General features: G+C 35.6%; 2 protein-coding genes across 9 annotated transcripts in view; both read right to left on the reverse strand.

Annotated features, from left to right (window-relative positions):
* LOC124177821 (two pore potassium channel protein sup-9) overlaps positions 1–23,302 on the reverse strand; it is an 854,038-nt gene that overhangs the window by 685,838 nt on the left and 144,898 nt on the right. The gene's annotated exons all lie outside the window — the stretch shown is intronic.
* Positions 2,827–9,423, reverse strand: LOC124177208. 4 transcript variants are annotated; one of them, XM_046559468.1, is made up of 4 exons: positions 8,975–9,423; positions 4,746–8,405; positions 3,817–4,207; positions 2,827–3,747 (listed from the first exon to the last, which is right to left on the reverse strand). In XM_046559468.1, the coding sequence occupies exons 2-4, from the start codon at positions 6,810–6,812 to the stop codon at positions 3,443–3,445; spliced, it is 2,763 nt and encodes a 920-aa protein (XP_046415424.1). In that variant the 5' UTR covers positions 6,813–8,405; positions 8,975–9,423; the 3' UTR covers positions 2,827–3,442. The 4 variants fall into 4 exon arrangements, with proteins under 4 accessions (XP_046415424.1, XP_046415505.1, XP_046415343.1 ...); XM_046559549.1 differs by lacking the exon at positions 8,975–9,423 and having other exon boundaries at positions 4,746–5,574; positions 6,020–6,143; XM_046559387.1 differs by having other exon boundaries at positions 4,746–9,423.

Genomic DNA, 23,302 nt, shown 5'->3' on the forward strand with positions numbered 1-23,302 from the left:
TAAAATTTTTCCTTGAAAAAGCTAGTGCAGATTGGTATAGCTGTATGATTTTGAAATTCACAGTGGAATCAGAATGGAGCAAGTGGAAAAAAAACTTTTGTGAAACTTTTGCAAATAAAGGGTGGTCTCCAATTAGATACGCTATGGCTTTTAAATATCAAGCAGGCTCTTTGCTCGATTATGCTCTGAAAAAAGAAAAATTGTTACTAGAAATAAGAAAATCGATAGATACTGAGACACTAGTAGACCTTATAGCGGTCGGCTTACCAAACCACGTGTCCGACAAAATTGACAGAGAAACTTTGCATGGAACGGAAGATCTCTACAACGAAATTGGTAAATTAGAACATCTTGTGGACAGAATTAAAATGGAAAAAAAGAAAAATACGCTGATAGAAAATTCAAAAAAGTTGAAGCAAAGAAACCATGCCAAATCTGTGAAGATCAGAAAAGAGGTAAACGTTATCATCCTGAATCAACTTGCTGGTTTAGGGAAAAAATGAAAAGAATAAAAGGACGGAACTAATAAAAAATGTCAATAATTCAGAGTTAGAAATAGAACTAAATGAAAAAAGTCCAAAAAACTCGAAGTAACACCATTAATAAAAATCGAGTTACTATTGAATGATTCTCTAGTAGTTTCTGGAATTTATGATTCAGGCTCAAATGTGTCATTAATTAATGCAAAATTATTGAAGATAAAACAAAAACATTCAGAAAACATGGGAATGGTAAAATTGAAAACTATTAATGGTGTAAAGAAAACAAAAGGTATGGTAACTTTAAAAATAAAAATTTACAATATTGAAAAAACTATGGATATCTTTATTGTGGATAATGAAGATTTTAATTATGATTTTCTAATCGGTCTGGATTGCATCAAGAATTTCAATCTAATCCAAAATGAAGATCTAAGGATCATACAACGTAACAATAAAGAAATAAACAAAAATGCCTCGAATAAAGAAGATATAGAGAATAAAAATGTCGAGATTCCTGATGTACTAGGTGACAAACATGAAAAAAAAAATATTTAGACTCGGAAGTATCAAAACAAGAAAACAAATACATGAACAAATGGGAAGTAGATTTCAACGAGCATATAAATACTAATGAATTTGAAATTTCAGTAAATCATTTAAGTTTACATCAACAACGAGAAATTGATAAATTGATAGATAAACACAGATCAGTATTTGCTAAAGACAAATATGACGTCGGCACTGTAAAGGATTATGAGGCCCATATCGACCTAATGGTAGATAAATATTGTTACAAACGCCCATACAGATGCACGATTGAAGATAGAAAAGAAATAGAGAATCAAATAGCAAAACTATTGGAAAAAAAACTGATCGAAGAATCATACAGCCCGTTTGCTGCCCCAGTTACTCTGGCATATAAAAAAGAAGATGAAAGAAAATCAAGATTATGTATAGACTTCAGAGAATTGAATAAAGTCGTTGTCCCTCAATCACAACCCTTCCCACTGATTGAAGATTTGATGGTGAAAACAGTAAACAGCAAATATTTCACAACGTTGGACATTAATTCTGCATTTTGGTCAATTCCTCTGAAAATTCAAGATAGACACAAAACTGCATTCATAACACAGGAGGGCCATTTCCAATGGACTTGCCTCCCATTCGGACTCAAAACAGCTCCAGCAATTTTTCAGAGAATATTGGGAAACATCATAAGAAAATACAAGCTCTCTGATTTTGCAGTAAATTTTATAGATGACATCATAGTCTTTTCAAGAACTTTTGAGGAACATATAACACACTTATCAAAATTGCTGGAGGCAATATTAACTGAAGGGTTCCGGCTAAAATTTTCAAAATGCACCTTTGCAAATAATCATGCGAATTATTTAGGTCACAGAATAGAAAATAATTCAGTAAAACCTCTGAAAGATTATTTAACGGCTGTCAAAAATTTTCCAGTCCCAGAAACAAGAAAAAATATACGTCAATTTCTGGGAAAAATAAATTTTCACCACAAGTTTATACCACATATTGCAATCATTCTGGACCCATTACACAACCTATTGAGAAAGGACGTACAGTTCAACTGGTCAGAAGAGTGTCAAGAATCGTTTGATAGAATAAAATCACTAATGTGTTCGGAACCAGTCTTGAAAATTTTTTATCCGGAGGTTCCAATTGATATTTACACAGATACAAGCATCAAAGGAGTGGGAGCTGTGCTAAAACAAAGAGATGAAAATGGAGATAGTAAGCCAGTGGCTTATTTCTCAAGAAAATTAACTGAGGCCCAAAAGAAAAAGAAACCGATATACCTTGAATGCTTGGCAATAAAAGAAGCCGTAAAGTACTGGCAGCACTGGCTTATGGGAAAAACATTCATAATCTACACCGACCATAAACCCTTGGAACACATGAACATAAAGGCTAGAACGGATGAAGAACTAGGGGATTTGACATACTATTTATCCCAATATGATTTAAAAATAAAATATAACCCAGGAAAATCAAACCAAGAAGCAGACTGCTTAAGTAGGAATCCAGTTCTAGACCCTTATGAAGACACAGAAGATTTCCTGAAAGTGATAAATTTAATAAATCTAGAGGATATAAAAAGTGACCAAAATAAAAATCTAAACATACAACGTGATAAAAACAAACTGACAAAAAAAAATGAAATTTACTACAAAAAGACAAAAAAAAGAGAAAAAATCGTATTATCAGAAGATTTAAGTAAAAACCTGATAGAAAATGTGCACAAAACTTACTGCCATATTGGAAGAACTCAAATGCTGAATAAAATAACACCATTTTATCGAGGGGCTTACCACTCTCATAATGACTGTCCCAAGTATGACACCATTGCATATGTATTTCACATATTACATAGTTATTACACTGGTATTACATGTATGGCATAGGGATTACAATAGTATTGCATGTATTGCATAAGTATCCCATAAGTATTGCACGTATTCCACAGATAGTGCACAAGTATTACATACGTATTGCATATGTATTACACATAGTATTACATGAATTACATGACCATTGCATGACTATTGCATACTAATTATACAACTATTACAAGACTATTACATGACTATTATATATTTATATAGATACACATTATATTACTGTAAGATGAGTATTTCTCAGTATACCTATTAACAATGGTTTTTGTCTCACTGTCATTAATTGCATCCCTGAAGTCTTGCTTGAATTACATTAAATAGTTTATTGCAACTATTTTTTTATAACCTCTTTTACCCTCTAAATTTCATAATAAAATTTGCAAATCAACCTTTAAATATAGTAAAGAATAATTCAACGCAACCATAATTTATATATTATAATAATATTCTCTGTATATTTATGCTAATAGTACTCTGGAGAGGTTAACGATACATAATTATATATATTTTTTAGCAATTGAGACGATCTTCAATTAACTTTTAAATCACAGCGTACTCTAACAAATCAGAATCACTGAATACATGATGACGTCTTCGGTCAATTTTCGGGTTGCTCAGAATTAGCTTTATTTGATCTCCTGTTACATAACTTGTATCGTCCACATCTGGAAAAACGAATATGGAGCTCGACGAATTCGTCACTTTTCGCATGAATTTGACTTCATAATCTTCCTCGCAATCTCTGTCTCTTGATTGGATACTTTTAACAACGCCGATGTAGTATTTTTTGGTTTTTTTGGTGAGAAATTCGATCAGCACAAAATTTCCGATATTTGCATCTTTACCTGAAAATTCAAAACGTTGTAACCAGACGTGCAATGATTTCAAATGAAATTTTTTCACAGCAGTATTACCTTGGAGTGAAGTTGTAGGAATAATCTCGAGGATTAGTTTCAAAACTAAATCCGAATAAAAAATATGCCCATCAACTATCTGTGGTGTTGGTAAAGTTCGCATATATCCAGAAATGCATTTGTAATCATGTGACCCCACTGGTGCCGGACGGAGACTAGAACTTATTAATCTATACCAGGTACATAGTACGCCAATACTTTCATTATTGACGTCAGCGCTTAATCTGGAGTATTCTCTTTGTGGGTCTGTTTTTCCAGTTAGATAGACGAATCCAAGAACAAGGCCTACTCTGTATTTCGTTTCTGCCTCAGTGTCTTCTCTAAAAAGCATCCATGTCCCTATACTTATTTCCGGATTCTCTTCGACAGTATTTGATCTAGTAGCTGATTCCTAGAAAAACAATAACATTATACGGAGAACCAAGAAGTTGAAAATTAACACTTTTTGTAGTCATCACAACGACAGGATGTGCCAATGATGGAATCTAAAAAATTTATGAGGTTGAAGTTCGTAACGTTAACGTAACGACACATTATTTGAAAAAAAACTATGTTTTTCAACTTCGTAATTGCTTTACAGAGGCTGTAGTTCTGATGTGGGTTGACTTTGCTTGATTCAAGCCACTATTTATTGATTACTGCATTTCTAAAAAATTCTAAAGTTGCAAAATGGCGATTTTCTTCAAATTGTATCGTCTCGTTAACGTTACGAACTTCAACCTCCTAAAAATTTAGAATCTCAACCAATTGCCGCATAAATTATACAACTCTATTCGTTGGGGTTATACATTTACCATAGAATAATGCTGCATTATATTTTTTTTCTAGGTGTAGGTAGGACATTTTCCGCAGTATTTTAATGAGTCTGGGTCATAAGGAAAGATATTCATTACTTATTTAGGAAGAGTTAATATCAAGCTAATAAGTACCTTCTTGGACAAATGCGGCAGTTCGATTTCTCGTACTCTCTGAAGTCTGTCGCTACTTAAACGGTGCTTGGTTTTATTAAGCAGCCAACAAATGGACGATTTTCTAACGACGTATTCGGCTTGCGACGAATCACGCACGACTGCAAATGGACTCGTTTCATTTAGTTGAACTGTTTGGGTGGAGTAATTTTTGAGTTCCAAAGTTCCTGTTACAGACTGCAACGTAATCATATCATGTTCAAGTTCTGCAGATATAGTGTCTTCATTTGCGCTCTCCGTTTCCTCGCTGATTTCTTCGCTGTCAGATTCGTCGTCTGAGTCTAGTTGAATAGACTTTGCAGAAAAAGGCAGTGTACATAAGATATTGTTGAAAAATATACCAAGGTTCCCGAGATCTTCAATAGCTCGACATTTCGCGTCTTCAACGGTTTTCTGTATTTCTTGATTAGAAGGTAGTGGATATGTGTTGACATTGATTACACTTTTTCTCTCCCTAAATCTTGGAAATATAATATTTTCTGACTCTTCGATGATGATTTCATTTTGTACTTGAATTCTATTGAGACGATGAATGATGTCCATCATGCTGCAGTTGACAATAGTCGAGTACGTGGATGACATTGAACGGACTTGTCGGAAAAAGCTTTCACATGGTTGACTACTATATAAAGATGGCAGGAAGAGTTCTGGTTGGTCCGAATCTCTCAGGCGTATGATGACGTCAATAAGCGTATGAGCATTTATTTCAATGCATGTGTAACAGTTGGAAGTTATAAAATTTTTGCCCAAAGTGTAACTGTCATTTGCCGAAATCCATGCACGCCACATCCTTAAACAAAACACAGAATACCAGATGCTAAATATTCTTTCCAACGGCGTTAATTCAGAATCGATGTATGAAACTACGGTGTTATGTAGTATTTTCAAATACTGACATGTTCCTTCGCTGCCAGGTACTGTATCATTGAGTAATTTTCTGACATTTTCTTGACATATTTTTTGAACAGAAGGGAAATTCATTTTATCCTTTGGGTCCAAGTCAGAATAAGTTATCTGGTGTTTGTCTTTAGATTGTGACTGTATCAATAGTTTCAGGTGACTAACAGTCGCTATATTGTTTCCCATCGGCAGAACAATTGAGTTTTTGATGAAGCGATTTCTTAGCTTTGTACCAATGTGTACAGTATCCTGGCAAACAAAGTACTCACTGCAAAATTCACTGTTGAACCATGTCCAATTTTCTTTACCAAAGAGTAAATCAAGATTCGAAATACCTATTTGGCTTTCAATCCTCATCGCTTTTAACAATCTTGGATCACCATCCGAAGAAAATCCTAATACTCTTATTCCGAATTGCTGACATTGTTCGTAAATAAATTGGAATCTGTTAAGCACGTGTTCGGCTGTGAATTTATTGTCGGTTCCAAATATGCACAGACAAAATGACGCCGCATTTTTTTGTAAAGGCTGTGCCATAATTGTGTACGCCAAAGAAGCAATTGGAATATTTTGCATCGTTTCTTCCATTACTTTTGGTGACGTTGCCATGAAAGATTTGCACTTAGGCATTCCATTTTTATCTGTTGGTAATACCAACCCAATTAATTGGTTAGTTTTTGGGTCATATTGCACGGTGCCAGTAATACGCGTCGCATCTTCGCTTACCCATATGACTAGAGGCAGGTCGGCCTTGATTAAGTAATTTTTCAATTCCTGCAATCGAAGCTGCCCTTCAATGATGTCTGGTCCGTTTTCTAACAAATACCGACTGACAGATGAGGGGGATGGTAGAGGCAAGTTCGCGCATAACGTTTCGTACGACAATCTTCCACCAATCATGAAAATATACGATGCAAACTTTTTCACTGTGCAATCGTATCTGTTCCCGCAAGATTCGGCCTGACTTTGTTTGTCAGAAATTCTCATCAATTTTCGTACTAACAAGTTACTTTTACTGTTTTCATTGACTGTTGGACAAGACTTCGTTAATTTTTTCGATGCCGATTGTGCTAATAAATTTTTCACGCAATCCTTTAATTCTGCATTATATTTCAACAGCAATTCCATTTCGTTCAATGTTGGAAAATAATATGGAATCGTTCTCTCTGTAGTAATACTCTTCACTCTTTGTCGGTAGGATTTGTCACTTCTAGTTCTTAGATCTTTTTTAATTTTTTTTTCACAGTCGGAACTTTTTGTATCTATAGTCTTAGTATTTTTGGTATTACTAGTCAATGGGGTTGATAGAATTTTCTCGGAACAAAGAACCCCTTTTACATTATTCCGAGGTTGAATTCCCCCTGTAACTCATCATTTGTACTTTCAACTATCACAGCTTGTGATCTAACATCCGATTCATCATTTGGCTTGTCACGTGCAGATACTTCGAGTTCTTCATCGCTTTCAATTCGATTTTTCGACCGTTTAGTAGGTTTCGCTTCCGTTTCGTCATCACTCTCAATTTCTCTAGTAATATGCCTTTTTCCCCTGCTTTTTTCAATTTTAATAATATCCCTTCTTATTTCAACGGGTGTGACTAATTTCACGTCTTCGATAATTCTTGGTAAATTTTGGCCGAGCTTCTGGTTCTTGTTTGCGATACTGTCGCTCAAACTAGCATTTGTATTCCAGTTATCATTGTCATTGGTGCCTTTATCGAATACATCCGTAATAAGTGGTTGAACCTCGGGTTGAACCTTTTTACAACTAGAAGTAAAAGCTGTAGTGTTAGCGACGACGTTTTTGAGAACATTTGCTGTATTTTTTTCCGCCTGACCCGATTTTGTATCAATTTTATTGCTATTGTTATGCTTGCGAGGAAATAAATTTTCCTTCGAATTTTCCACAGGGTTCAAAGTCAAATGTTTTTCCTTTACGTGCTTCATAAAATTTTGACATACCCAACGAGTTTTCCTCGGTACTGATTTCCCGTATTCGGCTTTATGCGCGGTAATTTTAGTTTTACACAGGCAACACGATATTTTCCCCGAATAGGTAATTTCTTCGTCAACGTCTTCTTTGACAGATACCTCTATATACCGATTTTTAGGGCTTTCTAAATAATCTTTGAAGGTTTCTTCACCATCTGGTTGCTTAGAAAACCAATTTTTAATGAGCATGTATAATTGATCTTCTTCACTCAATAAGTCCTGTGATTTTCGTGACTGTGGATCTGATTTTTTTCCCGATACAGCTTTTAGCGTTTCCTTGGTTTCTTTTTTTGCTTTGATGTTAGTTAATTTTTCATTAATATCCTGTTCGGCCGTAGCAAAATGGTTCAACCCCTTTTCTATAATATACTTCTGAATTTCGAAGAGGCAAAACCTATGTCCTCGTAGTATGCGGAATTGTTCAGGTGTATTACTGTAGATACCGAAGAAGTCTGATTTTGTGTAACCATCTTCGCCTAACAATCCCAGCATGTCAGTTTGGGCAAATTTCTCCATTTCTAGAAAGGCTTCGCTTGAAAGGTTTTTCAGAGCGGCCGCTGAATCGAAACCCAGACAGGTGAGGAGATGCTTCAGGTACAACGGTGGATCAACTCCAAGTTCCTTCCTAATTACGACCCAAAACTTTTGTTCTTTAACATTTCCAGCGATGGTCTTCGCCATACTCTCCTTTTCTGCCTTGCTCGCTGATTCCTCCATGCCTAACTCCAAGCTAGTTTTAGATCAAACATCACAGTTACCTGCTGACATTGTGAATGTCAACTAGAGTGATTGATTCCAAAATATAGTACAATTTGTGACACTTCTGGAATGAACAATGAGTAAGGAACCAGGACAAACTGATAGAGATCTGATTTCTTAGAACTTTCAACGAAATCGTATGTTTTCATGAAGTCAATTGAAAAACGCATAATTATTGAATCTATTTGGAATTTAATTGAAATAATTGATAGTGTGTCACAATTTTTGAGCACTTGTAGATGATTCTGTCCTGCACTATGCGACAGTTAGGATTTTTCTTTTATTTTTCATTTCATAAATTGGTAGGTGGTAAAAAAATTAGGTCATATTCTTTCTTTTCTCTTGGATTGACGCAAACTTAGAAGCAATACAACGGATCGGAAATTACAACAATATCACGTCACCCATGCTAAGGTATATTTACTTATATTTATATAACAAAAACCGCTGAAATTCAATTGCCTGTAACTTTTGTACAGGTCAGCAAGAAATAATTGAATATTTGCCAGATCTAAGCGACAGATTAAATTAAGTACGTACCTTTCCGTCATTCACGTGTTGTAGCCGGCAGACTCACACAATCAAGTCGAGAAATAACGGTCCATAGGTTATACAAACAGTTGCCAATACGAATTTCAAGGTTATGTCACGAATCCGGTAAACACTGTAAAGCGCATGCGCTTGGTACTGCGCGCGCAGGTATTACATGACTATTACATGCTGTATTACACAGGTATTTCATGGTATTTCATGACTATTGCAACCACCATTACATAATATTACACGACTATTACATGGTATTTGCATGATATTGCATGACTATTACAGGGTATTACATAACTATCGCACAGTATTACACGGCGTTACACTACTATTGCATGATATTACACGAATATTTCATGGTATTGTACTGAGATTACATACCATTGCATGGACATTACATTTGCAGCTGTCCCAACTATTACATGAGTGATAAACCCCTCGCATTTTATACAGCGAAAAATCTCATTGAGAACATAAAAAAAATCTGTGATACTTGTGAAACTTGCAAAAAAAACAAATCAAGAAAAAAATCTAAATATGGTTTGATGTCACACTTGGGGCCAGCGTCATATCCTTTTGAAATTATATCTATCGACACCATTGGAGGTTTTGGTGGATCTCGTTCAACAAAAAAATACCTACATCTTCTCGTTGACCATTTTACGAGATACGCTTATATTCTAACATCAAGAAATCAAAACTCCAATGACTTTATAAAATTAACCAAGAATGTGACACAAAGTTACAACATCAACATGATATTAACAGATCAATATCCTGGCATAAATTCGAAAGAATTTAAGGAATTTCTAAAAGAGAAAAGCATCAAAATGGTCTTCACTGCTGTTGATGCACCATTTTCTAATGATCTCAATGAAAGATTGAACCAAACCCTGATTAATAAAATACGATGCAAAATAAACGAAAGTGAGAAAAAAATCGCGTGGACAACCATCGCACAAAAGTGTGTAGAGGCATATAACAAAACAGAACACACAATCACAAAATTCGCTCCAAAATACCTACTGGAAGGTGAAAACGTAAATATTCTACCACGGGAATTAAAATCAAAGTGTACAGATGATGATCTGAAAAGAGATAGAAAACTAGCCTTAAAAAACACGATGAAGTCTCACAACTATAATAAAGAAAATTATGATCTGCATCGAAAAGAATTAAAGTTAAACGTGAGAGACCGAGTTTACGTGGAAAATGGAGATCGACTAAATAGGAGGAAACTAGATGAATTGAGGATTGGACCATATAAAATACAAAAAAGAATTTCCACTTCAATTTATGAAGTCGACACCGGACACAGAAAAACAGAATCAAACCTCTTTCATGTTACAAAACTAATACCGGTGTTGGATGAGCACTGAACAATTGCTTTAAGTATTACCCATAATTGTTCTTATCCCAGGGGGGGAGATGTAAAGAAAATCACGACACTTGTGTACTTGTGTCGTTGCTTCTCTCAAGTTTTGAATCTGCCGCGTTACCGACGAAGGCCACCGACCGATGGCGCGGTAGAGCACGGGCTTGGGGAGACGACGAGTAATTTTTGAGAGAGAAAAATTCAAAAAGAAAATATTCAACAACGTTGAACGAATAAGATAACGGTTATTACAAAACCTTTATATAGAAATAACGCACTGGAATTAAAAGCTTTAAATGTTGTTTCTCTTACTTTTACAGGTAAGAACTGAGGTTATTAGTGAATTTTGTACACAGTGTAAATAAATCTCTTACTTTTACAGAAACGCAATTGAGTTTTGATTCTAACCTAAAACTGGATGCGGAAAGACTTATTACATATATTTTATAGGAATATGTATGCGCCCAAATGTATTAGAGAATTTTTTTGCTGTCGAAACGCAAATACAAAGACTGTTAGTCTGGATACGCAAGATAAATATCACAAAAAAGATAATACATATTTCATTTATATGTATTGTAATATTATATGTATTGTAACGTGGCACTTTTATGCGTGTTCCAAACGGCTCTCCGAACCCTAGGCGGAACTTAAAATTAGGGATTTCGCAATCGCTAATAATTTCAGAATAGAGCGCCAGGACGAGGGTCACGCATCCGAGATTCTGAGAGGGGACATTTTACAGGCTGGCGAATAAGACTTTTTAGGATTTTTGTTTATTTTTTTTTTTTGTTTCGAGAAAATGCGACACCATACACGGGATCGGCGGGAGATTCAACAGCGTCATAGGACCAAAGTCGTGGGGGACCGCGACGAGAGGAGGGCCTCACACGAGGCTACGTAAGAGCTCTGCCGCAAGGGAAACCAAGGCGAACGAGACTCCCGTTGTCGGCCGGCGAGCCATAGGCTGCAATCACCACGCTAACGTCATGCAGCCTCGCGAAGCCGTCACCAAGCCACTGCCGAACGATGGAACACCGAAGAACCAGACAGCCAATTAGCGTTCCGCGACAGCTGAACTCAACGATAGCGATAAGTTGGGCTATAAAAACTTCGTGAGACAAAAACGAATTAGATCAGGGGAATTTTTCGCGACTGATCCTATGTTCGATACATGTTCGGGTTTCAGCTGCTATTAGCGAAGCACTTCAATTGAGTCCTGGCGCCAGCTCGCGATAGTCGCGTTCGAGGTTTACGAATTAAAAAAAAAAAAAAAGTAGAGAAAGATTGTGTTTTTTGATTGAATGACGGCGGAGACCGGCGTAGGCAGCTTTCTGGTGTGACGCGAAGCGGTAAGCGCTATGAAGTCCTCGCGAACATATTTCGAGGACGATTTAGGTCAGCGCACCGATCAACGGTTCGCCAGTTTATAATTGAATTAGTAGAGCACTCGAAATTTGTTTGCCGATCTTCTTGTTTGATGGCCGTAGCCTGAGTTCTCACGATAACGCGTAGAGTAAATTTTGTTAATGTAAAGTCTAGAGGAGAGTCACGGTTTTGAGTTGAGTCATTTTTGTTTTCAAATTGGGTGCAGCCAAATTTCACTGCACAGGGTCTCGTCGAGTCTGCGTATAAAAAAAGTATCACCTCTCGTGTAGATCGCGTGTCGTCGTGTGTGAGCTCCCGGTTTAGCGGAGCGACTTATTAACTTTGGGTAATCGCGGATACGGATCGAGTTCGGATGCGTTGCGATAAGCGTCATCAGATTATTATTAAAAAAATTGTAATGACAGATATTAATTAGAGATGTGATTAGCGCTGTAGTGGAATTGAGGACGATCGCGGTTAGCGCGTCGAATAGGATTTGGTTTTAGTTTTTGTCCTATCGTTTATTGTTAAGAATGCGACTAGCCCAAGTAGGCTTAAGGTTTCTGATATTGTTGGTTTTTCTCAGCTATGTTTGTTTGATTTTGGGTCGCGAAGAGCGCATCATCGCTGCCATAAAATATATTATTTTATTTTATTTTTGTTAAATAGCGTGTTGCTGTCGAGTGTGTCTCCCTCTTCCCAAAAATTACCTCTCTCCTCTCCGCGGTACTGAGCTACCGAGTAGATTTCCGAGGTCTAGCGAATTAGTGGTTTCGAGGCGTGTTAATCACGCCAGACGCCCAACAGAATCTCGCAATATCTTTTGTAAGATCTAATTTTTTCCAGCTTACATCGCGGGCCGCCAAATTATTGTGTACGCGGTAAGTTCTCGGTCATTTCTCGGAGTGGCCGAGGTAGAGTAATTATGAAAACCTCACAGTCACAGTATTTATGGAAACAAAGGAGAAATATTTTTTTTGATTTTATATTTTGATGATTTTAGAAGACTTAAAGACTGATTTGTTCTGAGTTATTTTTTTTTTCATTTTTTAATGAGTAGTCTATAAGTAAGATTACGATCATCACTGTGTTCAGCCCATGTATACATATATCAATGTATATTGTATTCATACATCAATAAAATGCCATATTTTATCATTCAATTATCCGATTACGACATCCTCTGATTACGCACAACATATTCCTTCCTAATTATTTGATTCTCTAATCAGATCTATTTCCCTATGTGCAGTAGAAGTCTATGTCCTTCGCTGTTTAGATGAAGTTGAGAAGTTGCGAGGTATGTTTTTCAAAAGGTTCTTTAATCTTCCGTAGTGTACTCCAGGCTATACTATCAGACTGGCGACAGGGACATCCCATGTAGCTCTAGTGATTTTCAAACATGATTTTGACCGGATTATCAAAATTCTGGAAATGCCTAAACAGAGCTATCCGAGAGTTTGTTGTTGTTGTTGTTCAGTTGTTGTTATCGGTTAAGGATACGGAAAATAGAGGAAAAAGAACGTGTCAAATACTCAACTATAATTAGATATTGCAGATAACTCTTATTTGTCCAATTGATACGGATTATATGTAGCGTCAACTTACTCCAGAACTGCTGCTATCAACCAAACAAGAGCTTGTTGACAAGTACAAATCGCATCCATGCTGTCCGGATGTCTATAAAACAGGAAAATCTTCTTTCCTATTATTGTACGCTGACACAGTTTTGGATGTGGATATGCAAAAGCACTTATTGTTAACACTATCTTTGACATTTCACCAATGTACAGCGCAAATTCGGTTATTGAACGCGTATAATTTTAGGATTATTGTTGATGTAGACTTTTCGGAGTTTTCGGAGTCTGCGTCGACTTTTTCGTGGTTTCCAGGAAATAAGACAACGAAGAAAAGAATTATTGCTTAAAAGTATACACTAAAAACCCGAGTTTCTTAGATCGAAACAAAAACAAGAAAACAGAGGCGCAAAAAAGAATTATTCATAATTTTTTTATTGTTTTCGTCAATTAAAATACTTGCGACAACTGCTTCCAGGGTAAGTTGTCACACTCCGAATTTTTTTTTTTTAATTCAAAAAACCCTATTCAGACTTGCTTTGGAACAACCACGAATTTTCTCTGGGCTTTCAAGGGATGTATCCACAGTGCTTCATATTAGATTTTTAATAAATAATAAAATTTTCTTTAAAAAATTCTAAAAATCAGAGAGTAAGAAGTGTTGCCAACTCGGATTGTTGTAACCCCACTTCCAGTCTTTGTCAAATCCTGCCAAAAATAGCTAGACTTGTTTGCACTATTTGCCATCAAAAATCACCGAACCAGCTACGTTTTCCGCTAAAAAAAAACACCAAACTTCAAAAACCGAACCTGACAAACCAATTAAAAGGCGTACGTATAAAACCCAACAAAGATGAAAACGAACATATTTGCAAAACCAAACACAAAAATCGATGAGCAAAAGCGAAATAACAGTCAACGTGAATACGTGATAAGGGTAGATTGGAGTGTACAATGTCCGTATGCAAATCTGTAGCCGCTTCAGTAAAGAGTTGAAGGAGAAGGGAACCTATACAATGGCTTACAATCCTTATTACCTTTGAATTGATCCAAGTGAGTATGTCACATGTGCACTTTAAGGGACACTCGGCACCCCATGACTTTAAAGATTTCAAGTCATTTCAATCAATTTTTTATAATTCTCTGCTCTGTTGTTTCCGAGAAAATCATGAACTACTACGTTGAGGCTGTTCCTTGTTTGTCACGAATATTGAGGAACTGAATAAATTTGTCACTGGCCACTACTTTCTTCATTTGTGGTCCGACAAAAATACCTGCTTTGACTTTGGCTTCGGATAATTTCGGTAAATAATTCTGCAGATATTGGAAAGCATCAGAATCTTGATTACGAGATTTTACAAATTGCTTCATGAGGCCGAATTTCATATGCAATGAAGGCATCAATACACCAGTAAGCTCTACAACTGGTTCCCATTTGACGCTATATCAACCAAAAACTTCAAGACTTACTTATCAACGTAAAAAAGACAAAAGCTAACTTTATAAACAATAAACGAAGATTTTGGTTATTATTTGATGCGTAGGGTCAAAAGTTATTTATTCAAATATAAATTCCAAAAAAAAAATTTTTTTGACCTGTGTAATTTTTTATGCATTCGAGTTTTTATGTAGCCGATTTGGATTTTGTTCATTTGAGGTTATGTCTGTAGGTTGGGTTTATTTATTTGAGATCATAATTGACTCGTTATTTGGGTTTGTATCCGCGATTATAGTTTTAGTTCATTTGGTTTCATATTTGACTGTGTGTTTAGTGTATTTGCATTTGTGACTGTTCCATTTTGTTCATCTGAATTTTTGGAGGTGAAAAAATGGTGTGCAATCAATCCGTTATAAAAAAAAATCAAACTATCAAATTTCCCCTTAAAAATGTGAAATTGACGAAAACCACCAAATTTCCCACGAAAAAAGTCAAATTGCTTTAAAAATCGCCAAATATCTCACCAACCGCTAAAGAGGTAAATATTCTCGCCAAGACTCCCAAAACCACTAGATTTAACGAGAAAATCACCAAATTGGCAACAGAGCTGAAAATTTTCCACTTGTTTGGTGTAAAATATCACCGTAATAATCAACAAACATGACCTCATATGTAAACTATTGTAACTTGGAACCACGCTGAAATTAGTTTCGTGGTAACGGATAGGAATCGAGCAAGTCAAATACGAGATGAGGATGAATGATAATCTGCGTCAGAACCATCAGAAACAATAAAAAATTCAAAGGATTATTTAGTACTGGATAATGCTGTTGCATTGCCATTTAGACAGGCAATCAACAGGCGATGATCAATTCCACTTTATTCGTAAAATTCAGTAGGTTGTTTCGTTTGGAGGCGAACTTTATTGTATCCTCCCATCTGAAAATCTTTTTCTACATGTAGCAAAAAGACATAAATTTTTCCCGAAAGACATCTCTTGAATTCATATGAAAATGTTGCTCTCGCAATTCAAAGTTTTCCTATTTTAAATAATGGGAAAGATATCGTTTTGTCAAATATCTAACCACTCACAATCAATCGTATATATATACATATATTAGGGTGTTTCAAGAAAAAAATAATTTGTAAATTTCCACCGTAGCACCCTGTGAAAAGTCTGTTTGGTTTAAAATTTGGTAAATATACATAAAGAAAAAAACCATAATGTCGGATTCTCTCAAAAAATGAGCGTTATCCGTTACATCTAAGATTGCGCTCATTCGATTAATCACTTTTTGTTCCATATTTTTCAACTTTTTCCGGGGTCCCATTTCAATATGTGCTGAAACGCGCGCGGGATCATGTTCTGTGTAGCGACCAGCGGTAAGAGAGAGATAGTTATGGTTTATCCCATCCGCACTTGTCTGAAACATGGTGACTACCTAGTCCAAAAAGATTCATTGTCAGAGCACAATACTGGTCGTGGCGTAAGCTGTGAGGCCGATGATTGCAGACAAGATGATATTTGTGTAGATAATATATACATTCTGAGCTGCAAACTTTAGCCTCACAGTTCACGCCACGACCATTCTTGTGCTCTGACGGTCAATGTTTATGAATGAGGTATTGTTTTTAATATCTTAGGATTTTTAAAGGTGAATTTTTTCAGGAAGTTCACTTTCAAGCTGAGGCTTATCACTTTTGAATCGCGTGAGCTGTGGACATCGCACAAAGAAATGTTTTGTAGAGAATTTAATTCGCTATACAATACTTACCGGATCAAGTCCGGGTCATTGAATACAGGCTGGTGGTAACCAATTTAAAAAAGTGACATATTCCCTATGCTTATTAATTTACACGTCATAAACTATGTAATCCGTCGCTCGAATCGCGCGCGTCACATCCAACAGGCAATGTTTGGAAATCACGTTATAATACTAATTGCTTCATACGCCTATTTAACCGAGAATAAAACTTGTCATACGATCAACGAATTTTTTTCCAGATACAAATGATATGAGCCCACTATTCGGTTTTTAGAGTGATCCTTTTACGGTCAATCAACACCGGTATGAGCATCAAACTTATGTGTGTCTATGGATCATATTTATATGTGATATTACGCATCCTCTCTTTTTTGCAGAATGGAAATTTAAGCGATACCGAATTATATGAACTACTCATTCGATGAATAATCTGTTGAATTCTTATAACTATTTCAACCTGATCCTAATACCAAAAAAAGATGCCTCATATTAGTGCCCCGAAATTCAGTAACAGTAAACCAAAAACTAGCTAATCGTGAGTTTGAAAAGGAGCTGAAAATCGAAACTTTGTCAGAGATTTCTATGAGAGAAATATACCTATGCAATTTGAACGCACATTGAACTGCACTGGAAGCAGAAACCTGCATCAGTGTTTTTTGTAGTACACAATGCATACATGAACCTACAGGAAGCGTATCCAAACATTTCACGAAGGCTACGTACATTCGAATATCTACTCGAGTCGTAAATACAAATAATGAAAAGAATTTTCACCAGTAAAAAGTACAACTCGTGTACACGTTAAGGCTTTTGCACACTCGGCATATTTTCGGTAGCGTAAAGGGGTGCCTGCCAGTCGGGTATTTGTATATTTGTAGAAGCGGAATACGACCACCACCGTTATCACGCTGTTACACGACTAAAAATGCTAATTGTGCGAATCAAAATTAGTCGAAAGCTAAAGTAACCCTCTTTTGTTTTTTCGAGGTTGCACGTGAACTTGTATATCTGAAGAGTCCCACTCACAATTTATTCAGAGTTTAACACAAATGAATCATACTGTTAATCTTCACTGAATAAAACGTGTTAAAAAGAAAGAATAATTTGCGGGCTTTTAATTTATTGTTTTTTACACATTTTATCAACCGTCTTGAAGTTACGTAAGGAAAATATTTTACCGAAATGAATACATTTTCAAAATAATGTGAGTATTAATTTAATTATATTACCCGGCCTGTGCAGCAGATCATTAGGTAGTTTCATACAATCGTGATTGAACTTCACTTCTTTTGTTCTTTTAATCAGTTGATCATTCACATGCACCAAAAAGCACAAATAAATAATCAACGGCAATTTATGCTCGGTAAAAATATAAATCCAACTGAAAAGAATATTGATGTAATTAAAATGCAATCTCGTTGACAGTAATCAAGTATCAGGGTACGACAAACAATTTTACACTGCATATAAACTCAACACTTGCTGAGGTGAACCGGATCACGTTTATCATACAGAGCTCATGATTCCAGTTCTAAAACTTGGTTGTGGTCATGAATTCTAAGGAATTCACCATAATAAAGTCTTCGGCTGCCTGAACGAATTGACTATTATTCTACAATATCGTCAACATCCATTACTATGGGAGAATTCAAATGATTTCATAGATACTCAATAAATGTGAAATAAAGTAATTTACGATTTTGATAGCCTTTCGCAATGGGCCAACGGTCAAGTAATCTATTTACTACACATTTAAACCGTACGCTTTCGATACCGAATTATATGCCTGTTCTAAAAAAAGAGTGTTGTAAACTAACAAATAAAACGAAATCGTTTGCGTCAAACGGAACATGTGCAATTACGGAATATAATGAATTCATCTTTCACGTTTCCACTTGGAGAACGTCGCGTATATTCATTCAAATGGCAGTAAACAAACTGTCCAAACATTTACAAAGGTGATAGGCCAAGAGTCAGAGATTTTTTTCTGCAATCTTCTACAGAATTGATTTTCTGGTAAAACAATGCTGAAGGGTGTCTCCAGAATGTAAATTCAAATCAGTAATGTAAGGGCAGGGGAGGGGGGTTGAGCTTCAGCCGCCATCTTGGAAAACACGTTTCATCAAATATCTCCTGACCATGCCTCATACGAAAAATGCGGTGCATACCTTTTTTGTAAGTAATAAAGTTCTGTGCAACTTTTATACAGATTTTTTTTCTGTATAATGCATACATTTTGATATATAGTGCGGCAAACTTTTCTCAAAATGGTTATTGTCAAACATATAGCCAACAGTTGATGAAACAGTAAAAATGGCAATGACGAAATTTGTAAAACATAAAATTTTCAACAAGTTTTGTTTACATGTTTTTCCACAAAATTTTTCATAAAAATGAAGAAGTTTAGTGCGCTATAAATAAAATCCTATGCACTATGGAGAAAAAAGTTTTGAATGAAAGTTGTAGAGAATTTAATTATCTACAAAAAAGGTGTATACCGCATTTGTCGTACGATTCACGGTCAGGAGGTTTTTGTTAAAACTTGTTTTCCAATATGGCGGCTGAAGATCAACTACCCGCTCCCCCCTTCTTCTCGCAAATTTGAAATTACATTCAGGGAACACCCCTCACATTTTTTAACAAAGAAATCAATTCTGTAGGAGGTTGCATTATGAACTTTGCTCTGACTCTTGACCTATGATCCTATATTTCTAGAAAGAGCATAGGTATGTTTGGTACACCTAAGTTTGTTTCACAAGAAGTTTATGGAAAATAAAAGAATAGGAAAAAGATTAGACACGCGAAATTCTTGGCAAAACTGTAATTACCAATGACTTTCAGATGCATAAGTCGATTGATAACGACTTGAATTAGAGTTATGGCTATAATTACGTAAACTTTTTATTCGCATCTGATTACATACTTCATGCTGACTCGACTATGCGAACAATAGAATAGAAAAAAGGAATTTCAACTATGAATTGGAAACACGTAATCGTACTTCAGCTGTATTTCAAACCACTGACGCATCTGTTTGAATTGACATTCAAGGAGGTGGATAAATGCAGACTGTAGTTTTTGCCCTAAAATATGACGCATTTGGGTTGAAAAAGTAAGACTGAAAATCGATTGAGTCGAAATAAATGTGGCTGTTATAACGAGAGGTTATACATCTAGAGTCAAATTCAACAATTACATTGACCCGTGCATAACGCGGATAAATCTAACTTGGCTGGATTCACTCGTCTTTCGATATTTATCTTTTTCTCGATTACTCACGCTCCTTTTATTTTACAGTTAAACATCATCTTTCTGGCGGCCATGATGAAACCTTGTCAAGAATAAACTAAATTGTATATTACAATACATATATCATACAAGAACAATACCGAAGGTGTTGAAATTAAACGGAGTTTGGATGTTGGTTTTCAACGCCTACCTTATAGCTGGCAGAGTTTCGGCATGGATTTATCATTCAAATACACGTGGCAATATGGTGGTAATCAAACACCCAGTGCTGCGACAAATTCATGGGTCCTTTGTAAACAACAGGAACATCCCAAGGAAAACTTGTGAATGAAAGCTCTGTGCCCCCAAAGAGTCTGTGATCTGATCGCATTTTCAATGGCGTTACTGCATACTCGTTTCTCTCCCAGTTGCCAAAATTATCGGGATTTTATGGAATTAAATTATTACATCCGAGCTGGTAAAAGTTTTGACAACTTTCACGCATCATAAATTATCCTCTCGCTAGGGTAGAAGGAACGACACAGTGATTACTGAGGTCGTCCTTAGGTTCTATATCGCTCATGACGGTATCAATCTTCAGTGAAAATATCAGCTCCTCCTTCATTCCACATAATCACAAGAGTTGTAATTACATTACTGACAGGTGATGAAGAATGTGGTAATAAATTAGGAGTTTTAATTAGAAGAAAAACTTGCTGCCCGTACTATGAAATATGGCGTCATAAACAGATATTCGATAAGCAGCTGTGCTAACTTAAAGGAAAGATAACGACATACCAATATCATGATACAAAAATTAAGTTCCAGTGCTCAACCCTTTGAAGGCAGGAATTTATCGCTTAAAGACCCTTCCAAAAGTGAATTTTAGTTTCGTATCAGTTAAAAAAACTTTCGTAGACGGTAAGTTAGAAAATTATGAAACGCAGTGAAAGCATGCGTCATGCACCAAGTGATGTAATGCACCATATAGTGAAAACCATAATGGTATGGCTAATGTACACATCCAATATGAAAAAAATTCTACTGGGATTGAACTTCAATCCCAAATATTATAAATGAGTGAAATACGATAAATCTTCATTCGACTTTATCAGTTTACTTTGCATGATGCGGATAATTGATCATACATTTCCTACATTGTTATGAAATAATTATATCACTAACGTGCCTTTATTGCTCATACATTTCTACTAAGTTTTCAACGAAGTCTACAGAAATCTTATTCTTTCATGTAAATTTTCAAAAAAATGCAGTATTTTTCAAGTAAAACAAATATCACAAGACTTGAAGCATACTTTTCCAAAGTTCATATTACCGAATTCCTAATAGCCACAAAAATCCTCTCTAGTGAAATCGGGTGTCATACAAATCATGCAAGTCACTCTTTGAATTCTTATCCACTATGTTGGATCTGCTATTATTAATCCTCAAGTCTGCTCTTCAATTCAGATTCCGCGACCTCAAAAACATCGGCACTGGAATCTGTATGCAGTTCTAAATAATTTTTTATGACATAATTTTAGTATGCATTTCTTTTTTTCGTCTCAAAAGCATGTTACGATTCATTATAGATTTCTCTTGGAGATACGTAAACTTTTATAATTTAACTACTTATTTATAATATTTTCATCAACAATAGAAAATCTAACTAAAATGATGAGAATAAAAAAATCACCTGCCTTCTTATAACCTAAAAGAATCAATCCAATATCATTTATAGTTTTCCCAATACAAAATACTACCAATTTACCTTCTTCGCCCGGAAATAAGAAATCCTACATTGGTGGTAAGCATTTAAAATTTGAATAATGATCGATTACGTTGAATTATGGTGTGAAGATTAAAAATACCGTGTCGTTATTTAAATGACGACCGGGCAGCCACTTTGGATCCTAATCATTGTTAATGGATATTACCTCGACTATGGAAACTCATTTTAAATTCTATCGATGCTGTGGTTCAGTTGTTACTTTGCGTTCAGAAAACTTCACCCCATTGTAAGGTTTATCAAGTAATTAAACGTAAGTCTTCATTTACCACTTTTTTTAAAATTTTTTTTCTTGCTGAAGAATATTTAGTCATAACTTATATGTCACTGTATTCAATTAATATATTTCAGTTTTCTAAGCAGCGGCCCTCTCACGACAGAACCGTCAAATTTATTTTTGACTTTGTTGATCTTTGACACCGAAAACCTCTACACATAATTTCACGATAAGGTTGAGAAATTAATCAACATTGCGAAAATAGGTATTCCCAACATTTGACGGAAAGTCTAACAATAAGATGCCTACTAAAGTCGAAAGCAGAACAACGAACAATGTTCTTAAAAAGTAATTTGTCATTATCGCTTTTTAATTATGCGTCGGTAGAGATATTTTCGTTAGACGTAAACAATGATAAATTTTAGGTTATATTATTAACCTATTCGTGCTGCTGTTTTGCTGAGGGTGAAATAAATTCCATTGGTATTGAAGTGATGTGAATCGTTAAATAACCGAAATGCTATTGTAGTCGTTTCAGCGGCAGTCACGTTGACGATGTGACTGTGTGAATACGTGTGTCAGCTATCAGTAGAATATTTTATAAGAAATTTTTTCGTTACTTTCGATTTAACTGTGATCTGCCGCTGCTATTTCACTTACAACAATTTTGATTAAGGAATCAGTTCGTCATAAAACATTCGAAAAGTATTCTCTCGTCTTTGAGACTTCATCCCGCAAAATTAACTTATATGTACGTATACACATGTGTCAGAAAAATAAAAGACATCACTATGGTGGACTCTTAATTGAATTATGGAGGGAGTCCAGACCCAATAACACCGCCTACAATTTCAGCAGTGTACTTAACGCTGGGTCACTTCTAAGTAGGATCACATAATGGTCACACGGGGTGAAATTTATCCCAAACGTGATATTCAAAAATGAGTTCTAATAATCTATAAAAAAAAGGTATTGTTTAAGGATCGCAGAAAAAGTTTTTTTCAGTTTTCCCAACCAAAATTGATTGTTTAAATATTGTAAAACATCGGCAAAGTTGAAGAAAATGCCAAAAATATCGGAAAAAAGATCTTCATACCGCATGAAGAATAGTGCCGAGTGGCTCATTGCCACGACCGAGGGACACTACGAGAAGTTTTAAAAATGTTTAGAGTGAAATTCATCCCAAGTGACCTATTAGATGTTTCTTTACATGCGATTCATTTGATATTTGGTATGCACGGGCTTTTGGGGCGCTGATTACGAATCTGAACTCGAATCTGAATATTCAAAATGGTGGATCTAGTACGGCAGACGTAAATTCAAAGAGTTATTCAATTTTTATAGAACTTTATGTTACTTGGTTTTTGCGAATCTGAACTCGAAATGCGAAAATTCAAATCGGAGGATCTACTATGGCGGACAAACAAAAACATCAAGAAGTAAAATTTTTGGGTGAGTATTAAGTTTGTGGAAGTACTGGCATTCGGATTTTAACAGTTAATTAGCAGAAAATGCTTTTTTCCGTGGAAAAATACGGCTTTCGACCATTTGCTTACAGATACTATTT

The sequence above is a fragment of the Neodiprion fabricii genome, chromosome 1 (genome assembly GCF_021155785.1).
Source record: "Neodiprion fabricii isolate iyNeoFabr1 chromosome 1, iyNeoFabr1.1, whole genome shotgun sequence".
NCBI classification, from domain to species: Eukaryota; Metazoa; Arthropoda; class Insecta; order Hymenoptera; family Diprionidae; genus Neodiprion; species Neodiprion fabricii.

Excerpts from the sequence above, each read along its gene's own strand:
- LOC124177208 (XM_046559468.1), bottom strand. The coding sequence starts at position 6,812 with ATGGAATTGCTGTTGAAATATAATGCAGAATTAAAGGATTGCGTGAAA. Across the intron at positions 4,208-4,745 it reads TGCCGCATTTGTCCAAGAAG|GAATCAGCTACTAGATCAAA; the intron begins GTACTTATTAGC and ends TTGTTTTTCTAG. Across the intron at positions 3,748-3,816 it reads TCCTACAACTTCACTCCAAG|GTAAAGATGCAAATATCGGA; the intron begins GTAATACTGCTG and ends TTGAATTTTCAG.